Source organism: Drosophila nasuta, chromosome 2L (assembly GCF_023558535.2).
Source record: "Drosophila nasuta strain 15112-1781.00 chromosome 2L, ASM2355853v1, whole genome shotgun sequence".
Taxonomy (NCBI): Eukaryota; Metazoa; Arthropoda; class Insecta; order Diptera; family Drosophilidae; genus Drosophila; species Drosophila nasuta.
In genome coordinates this window covers 23,814,572-23,834,203 of record NC_083455.1, presented here as the reverse complement: position 1 = coordinate 23,834,203, position 19,632 = coordinate 23,814,572, and the positions used below count along the sequence as shown (strand labels likewise).

The window sequence follows — 19,632 nt, the reverse complement described above, 5'->3', positions numbered from 1 at the left end:
TCCTTCAATTCTTTTCTACAAATATGAGAAATATTTCATTAGTTCATTCCATTAATTCTCCTTATATTTCCCTTTAACTTCTCTGTAATTCCTTTGCTATGTATTATTCATATTTCCCTTTTAGCTTCTCTACGAGAATAATTCCGCTGCTATGTAACTTAAACTTATCTGTAATTCCAACAACTCAGGGTTTTTCATTTGGTTTACACTCTGCTTTGCATTGTAGGAGTTAACAATGCAGAAAGGATGCAGAATCATTTATGACCCGAGTCGCGTTCTAACAATCAAGTCAAAGAGTCTGACAATTCAGCAGCACTTTCGAGTCGTGGTATTAATTTCAATCATAATATCACCTACTACATACTTTTCCCTCCACTTCTCTTCATCTCTGCTGCATCTCCCACAGCTGCTGATCCCGACTGCTGACTCCTCCTGACTACTGACTACTGACTGCTGACTGCTGTTGGCTAAGTCCACACAACAAAAAGTTGACAAATGACATGGTCGACTCAAAGTAATTTCTTTCAATTAGGACGCTGCTCAAGCGTTTCTCTCCTCGTTGCTGTTGCATCCACTTTTTGTTGTTTGCGCGTTGACATTGACATAGCGCGCATGTGCAACACGCTTCTCGCTCTCTCTCTCTCTCACACTCGTTCTCTTGCTGTCTCTCTCGAATCAAATCGAGCGTCGTGTCAGTTATTAATGTTGCACATTTTGTGCCTTAATGGCTAATTCAAGAGTTGACAGATGTGCGTAATTTATTCGCGTTTCTCTTTGCCAACTATCTGTCTCTATCTCCCTCTCACTCTCTCTCTCTCTCTCTCTCTCTCTCTCTCTCTTTCTCTGATCCTTCAGTGCGGTGTCCACTTGATAAACGATCCTCGCATTCTGGTGTTGAAAAATCTTGCAAAAATATGATGAGGCCATCACGATGGCGGCCAACAGATAAGCCAAAAGCCATAACCATAAGCCAGAAGAAGCAAAAGCAGATTCAGTTTTGACAAACGGCATTTCATTTGAGCCAACTTTATGAATGCGGCAGCGAGATCAGTTTCGGTGTGAAAAGTTCTCGACGCTTTGCGATTGGCGGCCAATTGAGAAGGCTTTAAAGGCTTTAGAATTGTGAGCGATTGGTCTAGGCGAATTTCTTGTTAAGATCTCAGTTTTTGTTGGTGTGAGATTCCAACCGAAAAGGGTTTAATAACATTTATACTTAACTCTAGTTATAATTAATAAAAAGAATTAACATTAAAGTGAATCTGAATTATCATTTTAAATTATATGTATAATATAATTATGTCTATTAAATTTAAATAATTAAGTAAAAAAGTAATAAAAGTAAAGTAAGGTACTCGCTACCCATAAAAGCAAAACAGTGCAGTATTATTCTTAAAATATACCGAATTAATACCGCAAACATAGTAAAAAAATATACCACAGTCTGTATTTGGTATATTTATATAGTACTACACTCACAATATACCAAAGAGTGCTGTTTGTCAAAGCCCTCTTACTTGTTACTAAATTGAAATAAAAATTCAATTAAACCTATCTAACATACAATTAAAATTAAGATTCTTTGTGTTAAGCCAATTCATTAAGAATTTCTAGTCCAAAGCAGAAATGTATTTCAAAGCTGTTCTAAATAAATTCAACTTTTAAAATAAAACAATTTTGTTATGAGTCAATTGCTGAAATTAATCATTCAACAAACGTACAATTTGAAATGTTTTGAGTTAACAAGTTGAGAGAATTTAGAGTTTGCATTCAAAGCCGAAATCAAACCAAGTCAATTCGACTTCATAATATTGCAATAATGTATGTCTAGTTTTTTTTATTATTGATATGGAAACATTAATTAATTATTAGTTTAATGTAAGCACTCGGATGTTAGCTACGCGCCTCTTTAAATAACAACTTACAACACATAATCCTCTTTCCAAAATAAAATTTAGTTTAATCACATGTTCATATGTAGACTATAAACATTTTTATGAACTATTAATGAGATAATAGATCTACACTTATCTCAAATATACTTCGAATACTTTACTAAGTTAAGCTAATGACTGAAGACTCGTCATTCAAGTCAGCAAGCAAACAAAAGTCGAGTCTTTAAATCAATTGAACTTGCATTCTCCTTTTAAACGCTCGTTAATTTGCAATCCAACTACATTGGATAATCAAACTGAAATGAACTTTTAACGCTGTACAAATATGGCAAATCAAATCTGGCCAACACATCAGCCACATTGTCGATTTGCCAGCAGAAATCGCAGCAACCGAATTGAGATGAGAAGAGATGAGATGAGGTGTTGGTTTTGGTGTTGATATTGGCCTTGGCCTCCACAACGAAGCGAAACGAAGCGAGGGGAGGCAAGGGGAGGTGTCGCTTTGTGGTCACACAAATTGCCAGCGGTGGCCAAATCGTCAACAGCAACAGCAACAGCAGCAACAATGCAAATTGCTTAGATTTGTGTTGGACCACAAAGCGTCCCGACATGGTCGGGCACCTGACCAGCCAGGGAGTACAGCCAAGAGTGGGGGTGGGGCAGAGAGGGGGAAGAAGAGGAGGAGCAGAGGAGCAGTCAGCAGAGTCATCAGACGGCGACTGGTGTTGAAGGATTCACGATGTGACAGTGTCCGTCCTTTGACATGCGGCATAATGTGAATGTTGCTGATGGAGGCAACAAGCAACCAGCAACTGACTGAAAGAGAGGGAGAGACAGAGAGGGGCAGTGAGGGGGGGGGGGGAAAGAGAGAGACATAGACATGCCTTACAAAGAGAGCTCAAACTGTTGTTGACAGTCGACAGCAGCAACAAGGACAACAGCAACAACAACAACAGCAACAACAGCAATAAACTTGAAGTTGACAATTGTAAAAAGCGAGGCACATATGAACACACAGCCCCCTTGTTGCCACTGCCACTGCCAATGCCCCGTACCCCCTGCCACACCTCCTCCCCACCGAAAGCAAGAAGAGCAGCCAACAACAGCAGCAACATCTAACGGCAATCATAAAATCAACAACTATGAAATTCATCACCGGCAACAGGCGCTCAGTGAAAGCCGCTCGTTGACACTTCCGCCACATGCCACATGCCGCATGCTGCAAACTGGAGTCACTGGATCAGCATCACCAACTGCCAGTTGTGTTGCTGTCGTTGTCGTTGTCGTTCCACCAGCAACACAACAGCAGCAACAGCAGCAGCAGCATCATCATTCACGGCGGCAACGGCGACGGCTAAGTGAAATTAATTGCATTGTTTTTGGCCAATGAATTCCTAGTTGCCAGTTTTTGTTTTTCGGCTTAAACGCCTTGACGCCTTTTTGCCAACAAACAACAGCAACAATAACAACTGCAACAACAACGACAACAGCAACTACATTGAGTTGCCCCCAAGCCTGAGCTGCGCCACAGTTCATCACACGTGATTGCCGCAGTATGTTGCAAGCATTTGAAGCGCGATACGCACAGTGGTTACAAACATTCGCGAATATTCATTTATGGAAATTAAGAAGAAATATTTTGTAAGAATCTTTTCTAAAATAACAATTATCTTAACTGCTCATATTAAAGTTCCCAAAAGATATTAAAAATAAGACTCTCAACTTTTTACAATCATAATCCACATTGTAATTAAAACTTAAGGAAAAATGTATTATTTTCTAAAAAAAAAGCATCTTAAATTACTTAACTTTAAAATTGGTATATTTCAAACTAAATGAAGGTTACTGGTTATATTTTTGGTATATCAAAAGATTTAAGAATTTCTTAAAATCAATTCTGAGACATTTTCTAACGTATATTTAAAACTTAAGAGAAACTTCATATCTTGTTATTATTTTTTTCTTATTTAAAATGTTCTTTAAAAAAATCATAAATGTATTGAAGTCTTTATCTTGCTAGTAATAATAAATAATCACATATTTTAAAAAATAACTTATTAAATTGACAAATAAATTTAAACCCTTGCTCTTTTAAAATACTCTACACCCTATAAAAAAAAAAGTGTTCAAGTTAAATTAAAAATGGCTTAAATAAAATTAATTTACGCTTTCTATTTGAGCTTTTTTCATAAGAAATATTTTCTACAATAATATTTACATACTTTTTAAAATCATTTCCATTTAAATATTCTAGTCATCTTTCTCTTTCTATTTCAGTTTTGCCATTCAAATGTTTTAACTAGTTTTCTCTATTATTTCGCACCACTGTGCAGCATTTAGTGTTTGCTGTTGTTGCTGCCTCGGTCTGTTGCCACCGAGTCCATTGCCTGCCCCCCAGCATGGAGCTGCTCTTGCCCCTTTTGCAGTGTGGCAGCCACACACACACACACAGAGTCGTGTGCGTTGTCCTCGTCTCTGTCTCTTCCGTTGTCGCTCGTTGGTTTATCGCGCTGCTTCAGTTAGTTACCATCATCAACATGTTGACATGTCTATGACTGCATATCTGTGAGTGTGTTAGTTTGCCTGTGTGTGTCTCTCATTGTTGTTGTTGTGCGCTAAGCAACGCTAAGCGAAGAGAAGAGGAGAACAGACAACACACACACACACAGAAAGAGCGTTTATCACTCATGCTTATGGTCTTGTTTTTGCGGTGATATATCACACTTGACACTCATTCATTCAGTTTTAGAGTTTAGTGTTTTTGGCCTCGTTACGCTTCCCTCTCCTTTAGCACCCTGTGATACACTCCCTCTCTCTCTCTCTCTTTCACTCTTCCTCTTTCGCTCTGTGTTTCGCTCATTTGAATTGCATCACTTTTGAGACAGGCAGAGGTTTCCATCATTCCAATGATGTACCAGCTTCTTCTTCTTCTGCTTCTTCTTCGTGCTGACTGCCTGTTAATTTGTGTGAACAGCGCACAGGGTGTCACAGGGTGGCTACTGTTCACATTCACACTTCTTTTTCACCCATATTTGTCTCAATGTTATTCCCATTCTGTTATTGTTGTTGTTTTTGTAATTTCTGTTATTGTTGTTGTCTCTGTTCTCTGTTTTCTGAGTTCGTGTTTGTTTTTCAATTGCTCCGCAAATGTTTATGCAGATGAATTGTATTTTGAGTTGTGTTTTTGTCTGGCTCTGCCCAAGTCATGGGTTAAAGGAGTAGGGGGGAGGGGGGAAAGTAGTTTTGGGTCCTTTTGCCAATTTGATGAATGTGGCAAATGTTTGCTAAGCTTTCCATAATGTGACTCTAAGCTCTGGCCCCCGCAATATGCTCGGAATTTCGATTAAACGAATGGAACAGATGGAAATTTCACAGAAAATTGAAAGGTGATTAAAAATATTGAAGCCTTATTAAGGTAGGAATAAGTAGAAAGAACTAGCTTAGGATATGATAAAAATTATAAATAGTAGGAGATATTTCGAATAAGAAAATATTAAAGAATTCTTGGAACTATATAAAATATAAGGTAAAAATGTTAACGATCTCTTAAACCATCTTAAATGTTTAACGTAAAGAAATAAGAATATATTCAAGAATTCTTGGTACTATATAAGAATACTTTAAAGAAACTTCTATGTCAAAAGTGAAATAAATATAACTATTCTCATTATTATTATTATTATTACAATCAACAGGTATTATAAAGATTTTTATAAAAAAAATTTAAAATAAGAGATTTAATTTTAATGGAAATATTTAATGATAAATTTATAGATAATAATATTTAAAGATTTCAAAAATATGATCATAAGTTTGAGGAACCTCAACAAATATTTTAAACACTTATATGAATATTATTCCCTTATCTTTAATATTTAAAATTTGTAAATTATAAAACAAAGATTTAATTTAAACATTAATATGTAATGGCAAAGTTCGAAGAATTTTAAAATATTCAGTTGATAATGGAATATTATGTGGACTACAAAGTATGAGGAGAGATTTTTAGAAGGAATAATATTTGATGCCTTCAATACTAATATCATAAATTTAAAAAGTTCCAATAGAGTAAAATAACTCTAAGTAAATTGACCCTCACTTCTGTCTTCAATTGTAAAAACCCAACAAAATCGAGCTGTCGAAGTCAAAGCTGTGCTCAAAGTTGAGGACTGAACAACAACAAGCGTTGCCCCCCCTCTTAGAATATAAACCCCTTTGCCTTGCGTCTTATGGCAAATTAATTGCCAGCTACAAAACCAGAAAAACAAAAACAACCCGCGGCAGTCGAAAATGTTGCCCAAAAATTGCTGACAGACGCTTTGCCACAACTCATAAACAATTGCAACACAAAAATTCGGTTCATTTCAGTTCGGTTTTGATACTAGAAAAATGTATAGAAAACGTTGCATGAATTTGATTTAAACTTTTCACTCGTAATTTCAATTGGGCAATCGGTGAGATGAGGAAGGGGAAGGGAGTGGGGGATTGGCAGTCAAATATGAAGTTATTGCTGGCAGAATGTAACTGCAACCCTGTTGCAACAACAACAGCAACAACAATGCTGCAACGGATGGCGTCTAAATTTAACAGCAAACAAAAAAAAGTTGCACACAAAACAAATGTTTTTGACGCATTTTTTGTAGTGTCAGTTCATGACGAGCGGGGGAGGAGGAAAGGAGGGGGCGTGGCTGGCGCCAGGCATTTACAGCTTTTATGACGCTGCGTCGCCGCGTCGGCGACAGCAACAACAACAACAACAACAATGAGAGACGACGACGTCAACGTCCGTCACCGCAAAGGTGTCAGAAAATTGCATGCGGCAATTTCAGATCCGTTTGACAGATGGAACGCAAAATGGGGACGGGGAATGGAATGGAATGGAACAGCGTGTGATAAAATCGTGTGTCAATTCGATTTTTGACGTTAACCGACGCCTAAACAACAACAACAACAACAATCGAAACAACAACTTTGTTGTTTTTTTTTATTACCTTAGAATTGGAATTGGGTGACCGTTGTTGCTGCCACAGTTTGTTGCAATAGAAGCGGACGCGCTACATGACATTTGTGGCAGTGAATTGGCAGCTTGCAGCTGCAACCTGCAACCTGCTGCAACTTGCAACTTGCATCAGCATCACACCAAAGAGTTCCATGTGGGCGAGCTAAATCAATGTTTAACCGGTTCGCATTCATTTTAAATCGATTCCAATTCGATTCGATTCGGGTTCGGTTCGGACTTCAAATGATCCGACATAGGAGAGGGAAGAAGGGATCGATATCAATGTAACACTATAAACACTAATGCAGTATACTAAAGAATCAATCTTTTATAATTTTGCCTTAAGTTAAATATTAAGGAAAGATAAGGAAGTGTTCCATTCCATTCTTGGACCTTAACATAATATAAATAAAATTTCAATAAATGAAAAGAATTATCATTATTAATGAGAGATTAAATTAGTATTTCTAAGCGAAATTATTATTTCTTTCCTTGAATATGAAATTTCTATCAAGGATCTGCTTTCACTTTTGTGTTCCATTCCAGTTATTCTACCTCAAACCACTCAGATATCATTTTATGAATTAATTTCGAGGTTATGTTATCCTATACCTATTTTAAAATTTATCTTATCTAAGAATACTACAAGATTATAATCATTTAGTGAAAGCGTTATAGTTGAAAATCCAACTATATCAAAAAAACAACAAAGTTGAATTCAATTTAAAATTAATTGTCTAAAGAAATCTTTTATTTGAATTAATTTCGAGGTTATGTCACTCTATACTTATTTTCAAATTAAATCTCATCTAAGATTATTATAAGATCATTATTTTTTTATGAAATCGTTATGAAATTACATTATTATATAATATGAATTTTCAAACTATATCTAACTATAAAATAAGCAAACTAAGTTATTTAATGCAACTTAAAATTAAATGACTAAAAAAAACTATTATTTTCATTAATTTCAAGTTGATGTTACTCTACACTTATTTTAAAATCTATCTCATCTAAGAATAATATAAGATCATAATCATTTAGTGAAAGCGTTATAAGCGTCATAGTTGAAGTAAATCCAACTATATTAAAAATAAGCTAAGTTGCATTCAATTTAATATTAATTGTCTATTATTATTATTATATTATTTGAATTAATTTCGAGGTTATGTCACTCTATATTTATTTTCAAATATATCTCATCTAAGATTAATATAAGATCATTAACTAATTTTATAAAATTAATTTTTAAACTAAATCTAACTTTATCATAAATAAGCAAAGTTGCATTCAATTTCCAATTAATTCTATAAAAAATCTATTTTTTTGTAAGACTGAAAATATTTGCTTAATGCTTGGATAATATTTGCTTAACATTTGCATGCCAACCCCTCTTCCTCTCCTCCTAGCATACAAAGTTATTCCTCCCTCAAATCATTTCATCAATGCAAATACACAAAAAAATTGCATTGTGCAATTGAAATCAAGTTACAATGTTGTCGCGAGATGAGCGTGGCTACAAAAGCGGGGAGGGAGGGAGACGGGTAGATGGGGGCAGTGAGGAGAGCGAAAAGAAGGGGATTGGTAACATTCCGGTATGTCACATTTCTAGCCCACAAAAATATAAAAAAAAAAAAAAAAAAATGAATATGTAGCGAATCCAACTTTTGACGTGTGACAGCAGTTGGCGTTGCATTTTGGCCGCAATTGTCAGGTGCCGCGATATTCGAGGACCTGTCAATCCGATTACAGATATTTGAGATATATACGCGACTGCAACGCAAAATGCCGAAGGGGAGGGGCGATAAAAGGGGGGAGCAAATGCACAGTAAAGCTGTAGACTAGACTTTAAAGAGATGTGCTTAATTTAAATCAAATGTTTTTTTAACTAAATTCTAAGTTTAATAAAAATCTACTGATTACAATCTTACAACTGGAAGTACTTTTCTTATTATAAACACAACTGAAAAATGTAGACCAAATAAATCAAAATGTTCAATAAGCCTTTCAACTTAATTTCCCTCACATAATTAGTATGACGTCACAAATTCAATGAGACGCTACCTCGCTTTTACATGTTTATCGTCAAAGCATGGAAGCAGTTTTAGTTCCCTTAAGACAACTGGAAAGTGTCGAGAAAATCAAACGCGTCGCTGTCGTTTACTTTTTTTGTGTGCTTGCGTAGCTTTCGTTAAGTTTTGACGAAACTAATAAAGATGCGTAATGGTTGCCTGCGCACAAGTATTGGAAAATAATTACAGGCAAAGTGCAAAGAGCGACACAAGAAGACGAGAAAGGGGGAGGCGCAAAAAGTGCGAAATAATCTAAGCTTAAAAGTACAGTTAATTTATGCAAATCATAAGCAGCAACACTTACCAAAGGCGCTCATAATTGTCAACGTTTGACTAACACACACACACACGCACTCACGAAACGCGCACACACGCATACACAAACGACTTTGTCACGTGCGAAACGAAACGATGAACCGCTAACTCCCCATTCCAGTCGAAAACGCAGCGCAGCGACGTCGCAGCGCAGCGCATTCAACAATTGGGCTTAAGCATGTTCTTTTTTTTCACAACACGACGCGACGCGGCAAAAGTAAAAGAATTAAAAATGCGTTTGTAAATTTGCGTATTTCGATGCAACGGCGATTTTGCAAACAACAACAGTAAGAACAACGAACAAAACTTTTGCGCTGCCTTGGCTTTGGGGCTGCGCTTCATTTTCAATTTCAATAAATAACCTTGATTTAAACGGCAGCGACGTCAACAGCGTCGCTAACACCAACGCACTGGCGACATTCTCACCCCCACAGTCGTTTGACCAGCTGCACACAATGCACAGCCACAACTACAACAGCTACAAAGAGAGCGGCGAGCGTGAGAGCGAGACAGTTGGTGAGCCAGACCGGCCCCCACACACAAACACCTGTCACACTGCACATTGTCCCACTGCACAGCTTGGCGCTCTCTCGCTCACGGTGTGAAGCGCGCTCTCTGCCTCACACACACACACATTCAGAAGGAGTTGTGTGTGCTGCTCTCACGGCCATTGCAGTTGTTCCGCTCCCCATTTGTCTCAGTTTCAATTTCAAGTGTTTCTTCGCCAAAAGCTTTCTCCTCTCATTCGCAACGTCAAACGGCAAAGGGCTATAAATCAAAACAAAACTGCAGCTGGCAACGTCGACGCATGCGCTACGTTCACAGCAGCAGCAGCAGAGGTTGCTCTCTCAGAGCACGCACACACACAGAGGCACACACGTAACGCTCTCTTTCTGTCTGCTGCCGGCATATATCAAATTAATGGGGAAAACGTCGTCGGTTCTCTCTCACTTTTGTGCACGCCACAATTCATTTTGATTGCCATGGCGCGCGCTCATTTGTTTCGCTCTCGCTACGTTGTCGTTGCTGTTGCTGCTGCTGGTGCTGCCTCTGCTGCTGCTTCTGCTGCTGCTGCTGTTGCTATTGCTGTCAGCTCTCAACGTTGTCAGTGTCAAAAAGATGTTTTAGTCGACAACGGCAGCGCTGAACGAAATCATGTCGCATATTTTCATTGTTGAATTTTTCGCAAGGAATTCAACAGCAGTAGCAGCAGCAGTCGAAGCAGCGCAGTAACGTCGTGACGTGCTGTCGGCAGCGTTGTTGACCCATCACAAAATTGCAACGTGCGCGTGTCAATCAGTCGACGCTAATGAGTTGCTTGGTCCGGTTAACCGATTCAGTTCAAATTCCGTGCTAAACTTCATAACCGTTTCGCGAGTCGCGCGCGTTTTTCTAGTCGCCCCATCATCATCAAAAAAAACAAGAAAAAACACAAATACGCAACAGCAGCAGCAAAAGAATAATAATAAATTTTGTGGCAAGCGTCAGTAAATCATTAAATTAATAGCCTCACACACACACACATACAGAGACGTACACACAGCTGTTGTGGGGAGTGCGTGTGTTGTTGGCATTTGCCAAGGAGGAGCAAAGGAGAAGGAAGAAGTAGAGGCAAAGCTGCTCTGCCTTGGAAATTGGCGGCAGTTGACCGCAGCAGCAGCGACGACGACGACGACGACGTCGATTGCACTACACAACCACAAGCACACACACACACACTAATACACACGTGCTGGCAGTAAAACATATTGAGCAAGCAGCAAGAGAAGAAGAGTGAGAAGGGACGTCGCGCGTTTTCGTCCCGGCCGCCCCATTGTGACATTTGATTTATTTGACGTGTGTGTTTTTGATAGAAGCTCAACACGAAACTGACACGTTCACACAGACACACACACACACAAACACATTCGCATACACGAAGACAAGGCAAGCAGACATTGAGTCGACGGCGCCGCTCTCAAGAATTTCAAACGTGAAACGAAAATAAAATGAAATACATTTAATTTGTATTAGTATTTGAACTTGTGTATTTGTATTTGTATTGGAATTGGTATTTGTATGCGTATGTTTGGCTTAGTTAAGTGCGTTTCGCGTATATAACAACAACAACAACAACAAGAACAATCAAAACAACAACAGAAACTACAACTAAAGCGAATCGATGCGAACATTTAATTAGTGTGAGCTACGAAAGAGAGACAGAGAGAGTTAGAGTGAGTGAGTGAGTGCTTGCAAACTTTGAGTCAAAGACAACAAAAAATTGAAGTGAAACTCAAAACTCAACAAAAAACACAAAAATACAAAAACGTCAAAATGATGCTACACGAGGCTGTTATGCTGGAGATTTATCGCCAGGCGTTGAGTGCAAGGTGAATTAACTGTTACAATTGCGTCATTTGTGGGGGCAACTCAATTAATTAATCTATTCATTTTCATCTTAGTGTGATTAAATAATTATTTATTAAAGTTAGTGATAGAAGTTTCTATTTTCGAAGCAAGTTTATATTACTTTATTACTAAATTCGAATATTGGAATATTTAGTGTTGATATTTTTGGTTTATTTTGATACGATATTTTTAGATTTTCTTGATTGAGAGAATTTATATTTAGAGATTTAATATGAAATTATTAAAGACAAATCAATAAATTTAGAAGCATTTTAAACATAAATAGAATTAAATAAATGTGTTAGGAGTTAAAGTTTACACTTCTTAAGATATTAAAAAGCAATTTAACACTCAGTTTTATATAAGTCCCTAATTATAATTAAAAAATAATATTTACATGCTAGAAAAAAGTCCATTTAAAAAGAAATGTTAATAATTTATTTCCTAAGTGCCATTATAAATACATTTTATATATACATTATTAATTATTTGTATAGCATTATTAATAATTTGGTAGTTTCAAGTTCAAATTAAAGACAGCAAGTTTGTTTGGTGATTAAAACATATATATTTTGACGTCATCTGATGTTTATAAATCTTAAAACGTTTGACATACTTTTCTTATCAGTTTCCTTAACAACCAAAATAATGTTTGAATATTTTCGAATCCCAACTGGCGCATTTGTTTGATTAATTTTTTGTTTCTTGACATTTGCTTTCTTGATAATGAATTGAAATTCGCAACAATATTTCCACAACATTTTTAGAAATTTTAAACAGTGTGCTACAAAAGTTTTCTACTTAGAATGCAAATGTGAACAGTAAATGTTCGGATATACAATTTTTATTTTTAATTTATCATTTTGTAGTAGAAATACATTGAGGGAATCAGTTGAAAATATTTTTTAAAAAAATTTTACACATTTGTGTAATGAAAATATATTCAAGGAAAGACTTACAGTATGAATATAAAGAATGATTATTTAATGAAAATATATTTTTTGACCTTTTATTTTAACTGCTGCATAATTTCTTTCGTAAGTACTAAGAAATATAATAATCTATCAAATAAAAAGTTCAGGAAGTAGTTAAGTTATAGTTATGAAGTTATAGAAACTGATCATTAAGGTGGTATTCAATGAATACTATTCATAAGTTTGACTTTCCGTATGTTCTACTTATAATTTTAGCTTTCTTGTAACTCCCTTTAAAAAGGAATTCTTTAATTATGGATATATTTAATCATTTTTATTCCAATATAATTTTTCTTTAAATCAATGATAAGCTTAAGTGATAAAGTTTCACAATCAAGTTATCTCATCTATTATTTAACTTTTGTATTTAGATGAAATAACTCCTCTAACCCAACTTCCTTCCCTCTCTCTCTTTTTCAACTTTGCAGCGAGTTGGCAAGTCCGCGTTGTCAATCGCGGGAGTCGAATGCCTCGGCAGCTGGCGCTGGAGATGCGCGTTGTCCATCGAATGAATCGCACTGCTCGGCCAACGATTGTCTGACCCCCGCACCTACGCCCACGCCCACCACAGCCGCCTCCCCTGTGGGTCTGCCCCTCACCGCCACCTTGGCTCCCTCGGCAGCTGCAGCGTTGCTGCCTCCGCAATCCGCTGCGATGGCCGCTTATCTGGCTGCCGCACAACAGAATCATTTGCTGCTGACCAATCCGCTGGCAGCGGCCGCTTCTCTGGTGCAACAGGCAACGCAACAGGCCGCTTCGCCAGCTGCCAGTAATCCCCACGAAGAGGAAGAGCCTCCTGCACTCGACTTTAGTCGGAAGCGAGCGACGTCGGAATGCGAGGCAGCTGCTAGCGATGAGGAGCAGGAAGAGCTGGCGGATCAGGAGTCCGCGCCTTTGGATTTGTCGGTGAGCACACGAAAGCGACAGACGCCGAACCTGGAGCAGGATTCCCCAGCTAGGAAGTTGCCAAGAAGCGACTACAAATCGCCCTTGCCACCAGGCAGTTGGGTGCCTCCCTTGAATCCCTATTTGGCGGCTGTGGCAGCCAAGTCAGCGGCGGGTTTAAGTGGCAAACTAGCGCCAAGTGAGGCGAGCAAAGCCCTGGAGAAGATGAGCGAAATGAGTCGCCTGGAGACGCCGCCACCGAGCAATCGAACTCCCGCTTCCAACAACAACTCAGTGGGAGCAACTGGAGGAACTTCGGGAGGCGGACGTCACAGTGCTTGGCAATCGCATTGGCTAAACAAAGGTGCCGATGCTGCTAAGGATGTGTTCAAGTGCGTCTGGTGCAAGCAGAGCTTTGCCACGCTCGCCCTGCTCACCACCCACATGAAGGAGACGCAACACTGCGGCGTTCAAGTTCCTTCGCCCTCCTCCAACTCGAATTCCACGCCAGGAACAACACAACCTTCGTCGGCATCGCGAAACAACAATGCCACATCGACCAACAGCTCGAATTGCTCCAGCAACAGCTCGTCGACATCCTCAAGTTCCTCCAAGTCCGAGCTGAATATGCTCATCAAGGAGACAATGCCGCTGCCCCGCAAACTCGTCCGTGGTCAGGACGTTTGGCTGGGCAAGGGAGCGGAGCAAACCCGACAGATACTCAAGTGCATGTGGTGTGGTCAGAGCTTCCGTTCGCTGGCCGAGATGACGAGCCACATGCAGGAGACTCAGCACTACACGAACATCATATCGCAGGAGCAGATCATCTCCTGGAAGTCCGGTGACGAACGACCCTCAAACGGGGAGCGTTCCTCTGCAGCAATGGGAGGGAATAACTCCTCAGGGGGCACGCCCACAGCGCCCAGTGTGAGTGCTGTGCTTACCTGTAAGGTGTGCGATCAGGCATTCGCAACGCTCAAGGAGCTAAGCACCCACATGGCTCAACAGTCGCATTACAAGGATGCGAATGCCGCTTCCAGTTGCGCTTCTTCCTCCGCTTCGCCGCCAGCTCCGACTGCAGGAGGCGCAGGAAAGCGTGGACGACAAGCACGCAACGAGAAGCGCAAGAAATCGCTCCCAGTGCGAAAACTCCTTGAGCTGGAACGCTCCGGAAGCGGAGGTGGCCTTGACTCGGCCTTAAAACCGTTGCGGGACTTTGCAGCGGCCACGAAAATAACGTGTGAGAAATGCGGCAGTAAGATTGAGACTGCGCTGTTTGTGGAGCACATAAGGAAGTGCCTGGGTGACAGCATTCCCATTCCCCCGAGGCGAGAGCAACAGCGTCTGGCCAGTCCCAGCATGCAGTCGGAGAAGCCCAGCAATAGCTCCTCCACAGGCGGAGGTCCTTCGGTGTTGAATGCCCTCGAGCAACTGATCGAGAAGAGCTTCGAATCGCGTGTGGGACGCTTAGCCCCTGGTTATCCGGAGACTGGCACACCGCTAGGAGCTAGCATATTGAAGCGTCTGGGAATCGATGACAGCAGCGACTACACAAAGCCCCTGATGGATGCTCAGGTCATGCAGATGCAGTTGCTGCGTTCTTCGTATCCTTCGAGGGATCGCAGTGCCAGTGAATCGAGTTCTGCTAGCCGCGTAGAGTCCGCTTATACGCCGGACCGACAGCAGGCGACGCCACGTCGCACTCCAGATACGCCAGCGTCCTCGGTGGTAGCAACTCCTTCGCTTCCACCACCAGCGAGCAGCATCAAGTCGGAGCCAATCGAGGCGGAGCAGGAACTGGAAGCTACTAGCAACAACAATAGTCGACATCTCATCAACGTCAAGAAGGAGTTCAGCATGGACTCGGTAACGGGCAATGCTCGGGGAAGTCCCAGCGCCAGCAGCGAACGCTCGAACAATTCACCGCCCGCTGTGCCAGCTACGCAGACAACAAACCTGGCGGAGAGTGGAAGTTTACTGGCTCTTAACTCCATGTTTGATCAGCTGAGCAGCGTAGAAACCAACAACAATAATACTGGTAAGTGGCATTATCGAGTTTATAGGGGGACAATCTTGTGGTAGGGTCAGAAGGTTGCATCCCAATGAAGCACTTTTTTTGTAATTGCTCCAAGAAAGTGTTAGAAGAAAGTCAGGGAACAGGTTAAGGATTGTATGAGGTAGTAAGATAAGGCAGAGAGTCAGGGAATAAGTTAAGGATTGAACAAAGTAGTGAGGTAAAGAAAAGAGAGTGAGCTAAGGATTGAACCAAAGTAGTAGTTAAGGAATAAATTCTATATTGAACAAAGAAGTTAAGTAAAGCAAGTAAGTCAAGGAACAAACTAAGGATTTAACAATGTAAGAGAAAAGAGAGTCAGGGAATAAGCTAAGGATTCAACAAAGCAGTAAGGTAAAGCAAGGGCTTGGTAAACCTGCGAGGTTGCAAGGTTCTTTTACTCTATCAGACATTTTAATCCAATAATAAAATGAATAATGATGTTTCTACTACCAGACACACTCATTGAAATCCTTTCGTCTTAGGATTACTCTAAGATTATCCCTTCATCAAACCTAACCTAAATGTTTCCCTTATTCTCTATTTCTTTAGGACTTTGCTTCAACAACAACAACAACAACAACAGTACTGGAAATGGCAACTCAAAGAAAGCGAAAGCACATCCGCTGGCAGCATTGCAAAAGCTCTGCGAAACAACCGATCCTCCAGCCTCGAACACACGCAGTGCCTCCTCCGCCTCCTCAACCACACCGAGCTTGGGTCTAGGCGGAGTGGGAGGCAATGATCTGGTTGCCTTCAGCTGGGCCTGCAACGAGGCGGTGTTAAGTGCGAGCACAGCGGGAGCAGCAGGCGGCGGAGGAGGTGCGGGAGGCGGGGAGCTGATCATCAAGTGCTCGTTTTGTGATACGCCATTTGGATCGAAGGGCGCCTATCGTCACCATCTGTCCAAGGTGCACTTCGTCAAGGATGCTGCTGAGGATTCGCCCACCACAACAACAACAACATTAGCAGCAGCGGCGTCGCAGCTCAAGTCGCCGGCGGCGGCGCAGTCACCGAAATCGCTGCCGATGGCCTCGCCAAAGCGTTCGGCATCGCGCAGTCCGGCAACGCCGGCAGTCCAACAGCTGCCGCAGACGTCGCCGTCGACGTCGCTGTACGATGAGAGTCCGCAGTCCAAGTTCTTAAAGTACACGGAGCTGGCCAAGCAGTTGTCCTCGAAGAATGCCTAAAGTGAGGTTAAGTGCAATCGCTGCTCGCCGCTGCATTGATTTCCGATCAAAAACGAAAAGAGAGCGCCAGTAGAGAGCACAACTTAAGCTCTCTCAATTGTCGCTCTCGCAAGACGTTCTCTCTGCAGAAGCATTTCCCCTACTTTGCTGAATAAGCAGACAAATTTCCCCTCCCGGTGCCTGGGGTAGTGACGTCACAGCGCTGACGTCTCTCAGTTTTATTGTTTGCCAAAACACACAATCAGCAACAGAAACAGCTAGAGCATGCCATCGCATTCACACGCACGCCACTCGTGCGAAATTCAATTACCACCACTTTGACGAACTGCTGTCCATCAAAAACAACGCCACACACTCGCACACACAAACACACGCGCACACTCTCTTACAGTGCAATTACAGGCGTGCGCAAGAGCGAGACGGTTGTAGTGTGCACAGCAGTTTGACGAAAGGCGACGACAACAGTTCGTCAAAGTGAAAAACAACAAACACACGAAACGAAAACGCAAACGGGCAAGCAAAAACAAAATACAAAAGCAAAACATGCTGACCCATGCGATTGGATGGAGCAGCAACACAACAGCAGCAGCAAGCAACAACAATGCTCAAAATGGGTGGGGGATATATATTGAGCAGCAAAACGCAACCGGTTTGAGCGCAAATCGAGTGATGAGTGAGTGAGCGAGAGAGAGAGAGGAAGAGCGAAACCAATTGAGTGGATTTTGTATGAACAAATTGCGGTTCCTGGTCAAAAAAGCGTGCCAAAAAATTAAGAAAAACTAAAATTAATAAATTTATTAATATTAAGTAATTACAAAAATGCAACGCAGTATACGTAAAAAACTTTAAACAACAAAAAAATCTCTCAAAAAAAAATTTTAAAACTCATTTTACGAGTGAAAAAAATAAATACAATTTGTTTTAAGTTGTTTTTAGTAAGCAAAGAGGCAAGTTTTTTTGAAGTGTAAATAATTGAATAGAGATTTAGCACTTTCCTTCCAATATTAAGAATTATTAAAGAATTAAACTATTAATAAAAAAGTCAAGAATCAAAATGTAATCACGGCAACTCATGTATACGCATTAATTATACAACAACAAATTATATACTTAACTATATTAATTATATACGAACATTAAATACAATGTATACCAACAACACTCAAATCTCAAAAAGAACTACAAGAAGAAGAAGAAGAAATGTATACCTATTATATATATAAAATATATGTATTTAACCTAAGATTAAACCTAAGACTTCCAACTATGAAAAGGACAAAAATCCTATTATAAAACAAATGAAAAAACTTAACGCAACAAAATGTCAAACATTTCATTGTCATCAACAAGAAAACTAAAACAACAACAACAAGAACATCATCAGCAACAAACTTGAACTAATTTAAAAACAAAAAGATTAACTTATGATAATATTATATATATATAGAAGATATGTCTGTATCTGTATCTGTATACGACTTGTATTTGAGTTTTTGTGATATTATTTTTAAAACTCCTTTTGCTTCCTTTTCGCCTAGTTCTTAAGTAAGTTTAACGAAAAATGCAATAAACATTTCAATGCAAAAACAAAACGCAACAATTGTTTTTAATCTCTGAATTATGATTTCTCTGGACTCGAAATGAAATTTTCATTTCTATTCAATTTATTCAATTATTTCATGGCGATAAAAACATAAAATCGTATGGACTAATTCTAGAAATTATTTTCAAACAATTCTAAAATTTGCAGAAAGTTTTTATAAGTTTAAAATGAATTTTATTTATATTTCCTTATTAATCATATTAATCCTTTTAATCAACATCAAATTTTCAGTTCAATTTTTTAGAATATTTTCCAACTATTCGAAAAATTTCAGAAATTATTGGCGACAAATTTAAAAAATATGAATTTCTTTTGGCAGTCGCAATTTAGTGTAAAGATTATTCAACACTATTATGAATAATTTTATTTTTATGATTTTAATAATTTTCAAATTAAATAAAAAGTAAAACTAAAAACTAAAATAGCTGCATTATTTTTTAACTTAATAAATTCAAGGAAAAAGTTGAAAAAGTTGGGAAAGTTTAAGCTATTTTAAAATTATTATATTAACTTTGAGGTAATTTAATTTCTAGAAACTCTTTTTTTTTGTAATTTTTAAGTATCAAATTAATTATACAATAAATATAGAAAGTTTACATATCAAAGCGAAAGCTTTTTCAACAAATGAATAATTATTTATTATAAAACAAAATTATTATTTATACAGTTTTTTATTTAAATATGGAATTTTGTTGATTTGCTTAACAAAGTAAAATTCGTTTCTTATTAGTCAACACTTTTATTTCTACATTCAAATTAACTGTTTTATTTTTGAAGGTATTCAAAATGAGTTATTATAGTATTAGGGATTATTAATCTACACTTTTATTACCTTACTTTTTAACATTTCTTAATTTAATAAAAAGATAGTTGCTATAAAGCTTTCTGATTTTAAAAACTTACTTAGAAAAGTATTATTTTTATTTGAAACTGTTTTTATTGAACTTGCCCTAACCTCAAATTGAATCCTTTGCCTCCTTTAGCATCCTCCTCAAGGATTCTCAATGTGGAATTGTGGAGAATTTGCATCAATTGTGAAGCAGACAGCAGAGCAGCAAATCAAATTGTAAACTAATATTTGCTAATAAACACGCCAAGTTAATTAAACCTGAATTATGGGGCAGCACATGTGTGGCAAGGCAGCACAGAAAGAGGGAGAGGGGAGGAGGGGGGACAACACATGGGGCAGGAAGAGGAACATGCGCAAAATGTGAGCGCGATTCGCTGATTTATGGGCAACAAAGGATTAAGATGCGAA

At 39.0% G+C, this 19,632-nt stretch overlaps 1 protein-coding gene and 1 long non-coding RNA gene across 2 annotated transcripts in view; one reads left to right on the top strand and one right to left on the bottom strand.

Moving 5' to 3' along the window:
* The window catches only part of LOC132789891 (uncharacterized), a 100,908-nt gene extending 90,933 nt beyond the window's left edge, over positions 1-9,975 (bottom strand). The window contains exon 1 of the long non-coding RNA XR_009632746.1: positions 9,271-9,975. This is a non-coding gene — a long non-coding RNA (uncharacterized LOC132789891). The remainder of the gene's footprint in view (positions 1-9,270) is intronic.
* Positions 9,976-10,401: 426 nt separating this feature from the next.
* LOC132789875 (protein tiptop) lies at positions 10,402-18,347 on the top strand. The gene is made up of 3 exons (XM_060798186.1): positions 10,402-11,650; positions 13,072-15,566; positions 16,134-18,347. Exons 1-3 carry the CDS (start codon positions 11,595-11,597, stop codon positions 16,769-16,771), a joined length of 3,189 nt encoding a protein of 1,062 aa, XP_060654169.1. The 5' UTR covers positions 10,402-11,594; the 3' UTR covers positions 16,772-18,347.
* The last annotated feature ends 1,285 nt before the right edge of the window (positions 18,348-19,632 follow it).

Excerpts from the sequence above, each read along its gene's own strand:
- LOC132789875 (XM_060798186.1), top strand. The coding sequence starts at position 11,595 with ATGATGCTACACGAGGCTGTTATGCTGGAGATTTATCGCCAGGCGTTG. Across the intron at positions 11,651-13,071 it reads CGCCAGGCGTTGAGTGCAAG|CGAGTTGGCAAGTCCGCGTT; the intron begins GTGAATTAACTG and ends TCAACTTTGCAG. Across the intron at positions 15,567-16,133 it reads AACCAACAACAATAATACTG|GACTTTGCTTCAACAACAAC; the intron begins GTAAGTGGCATT and ends CTATTTCTTTAG.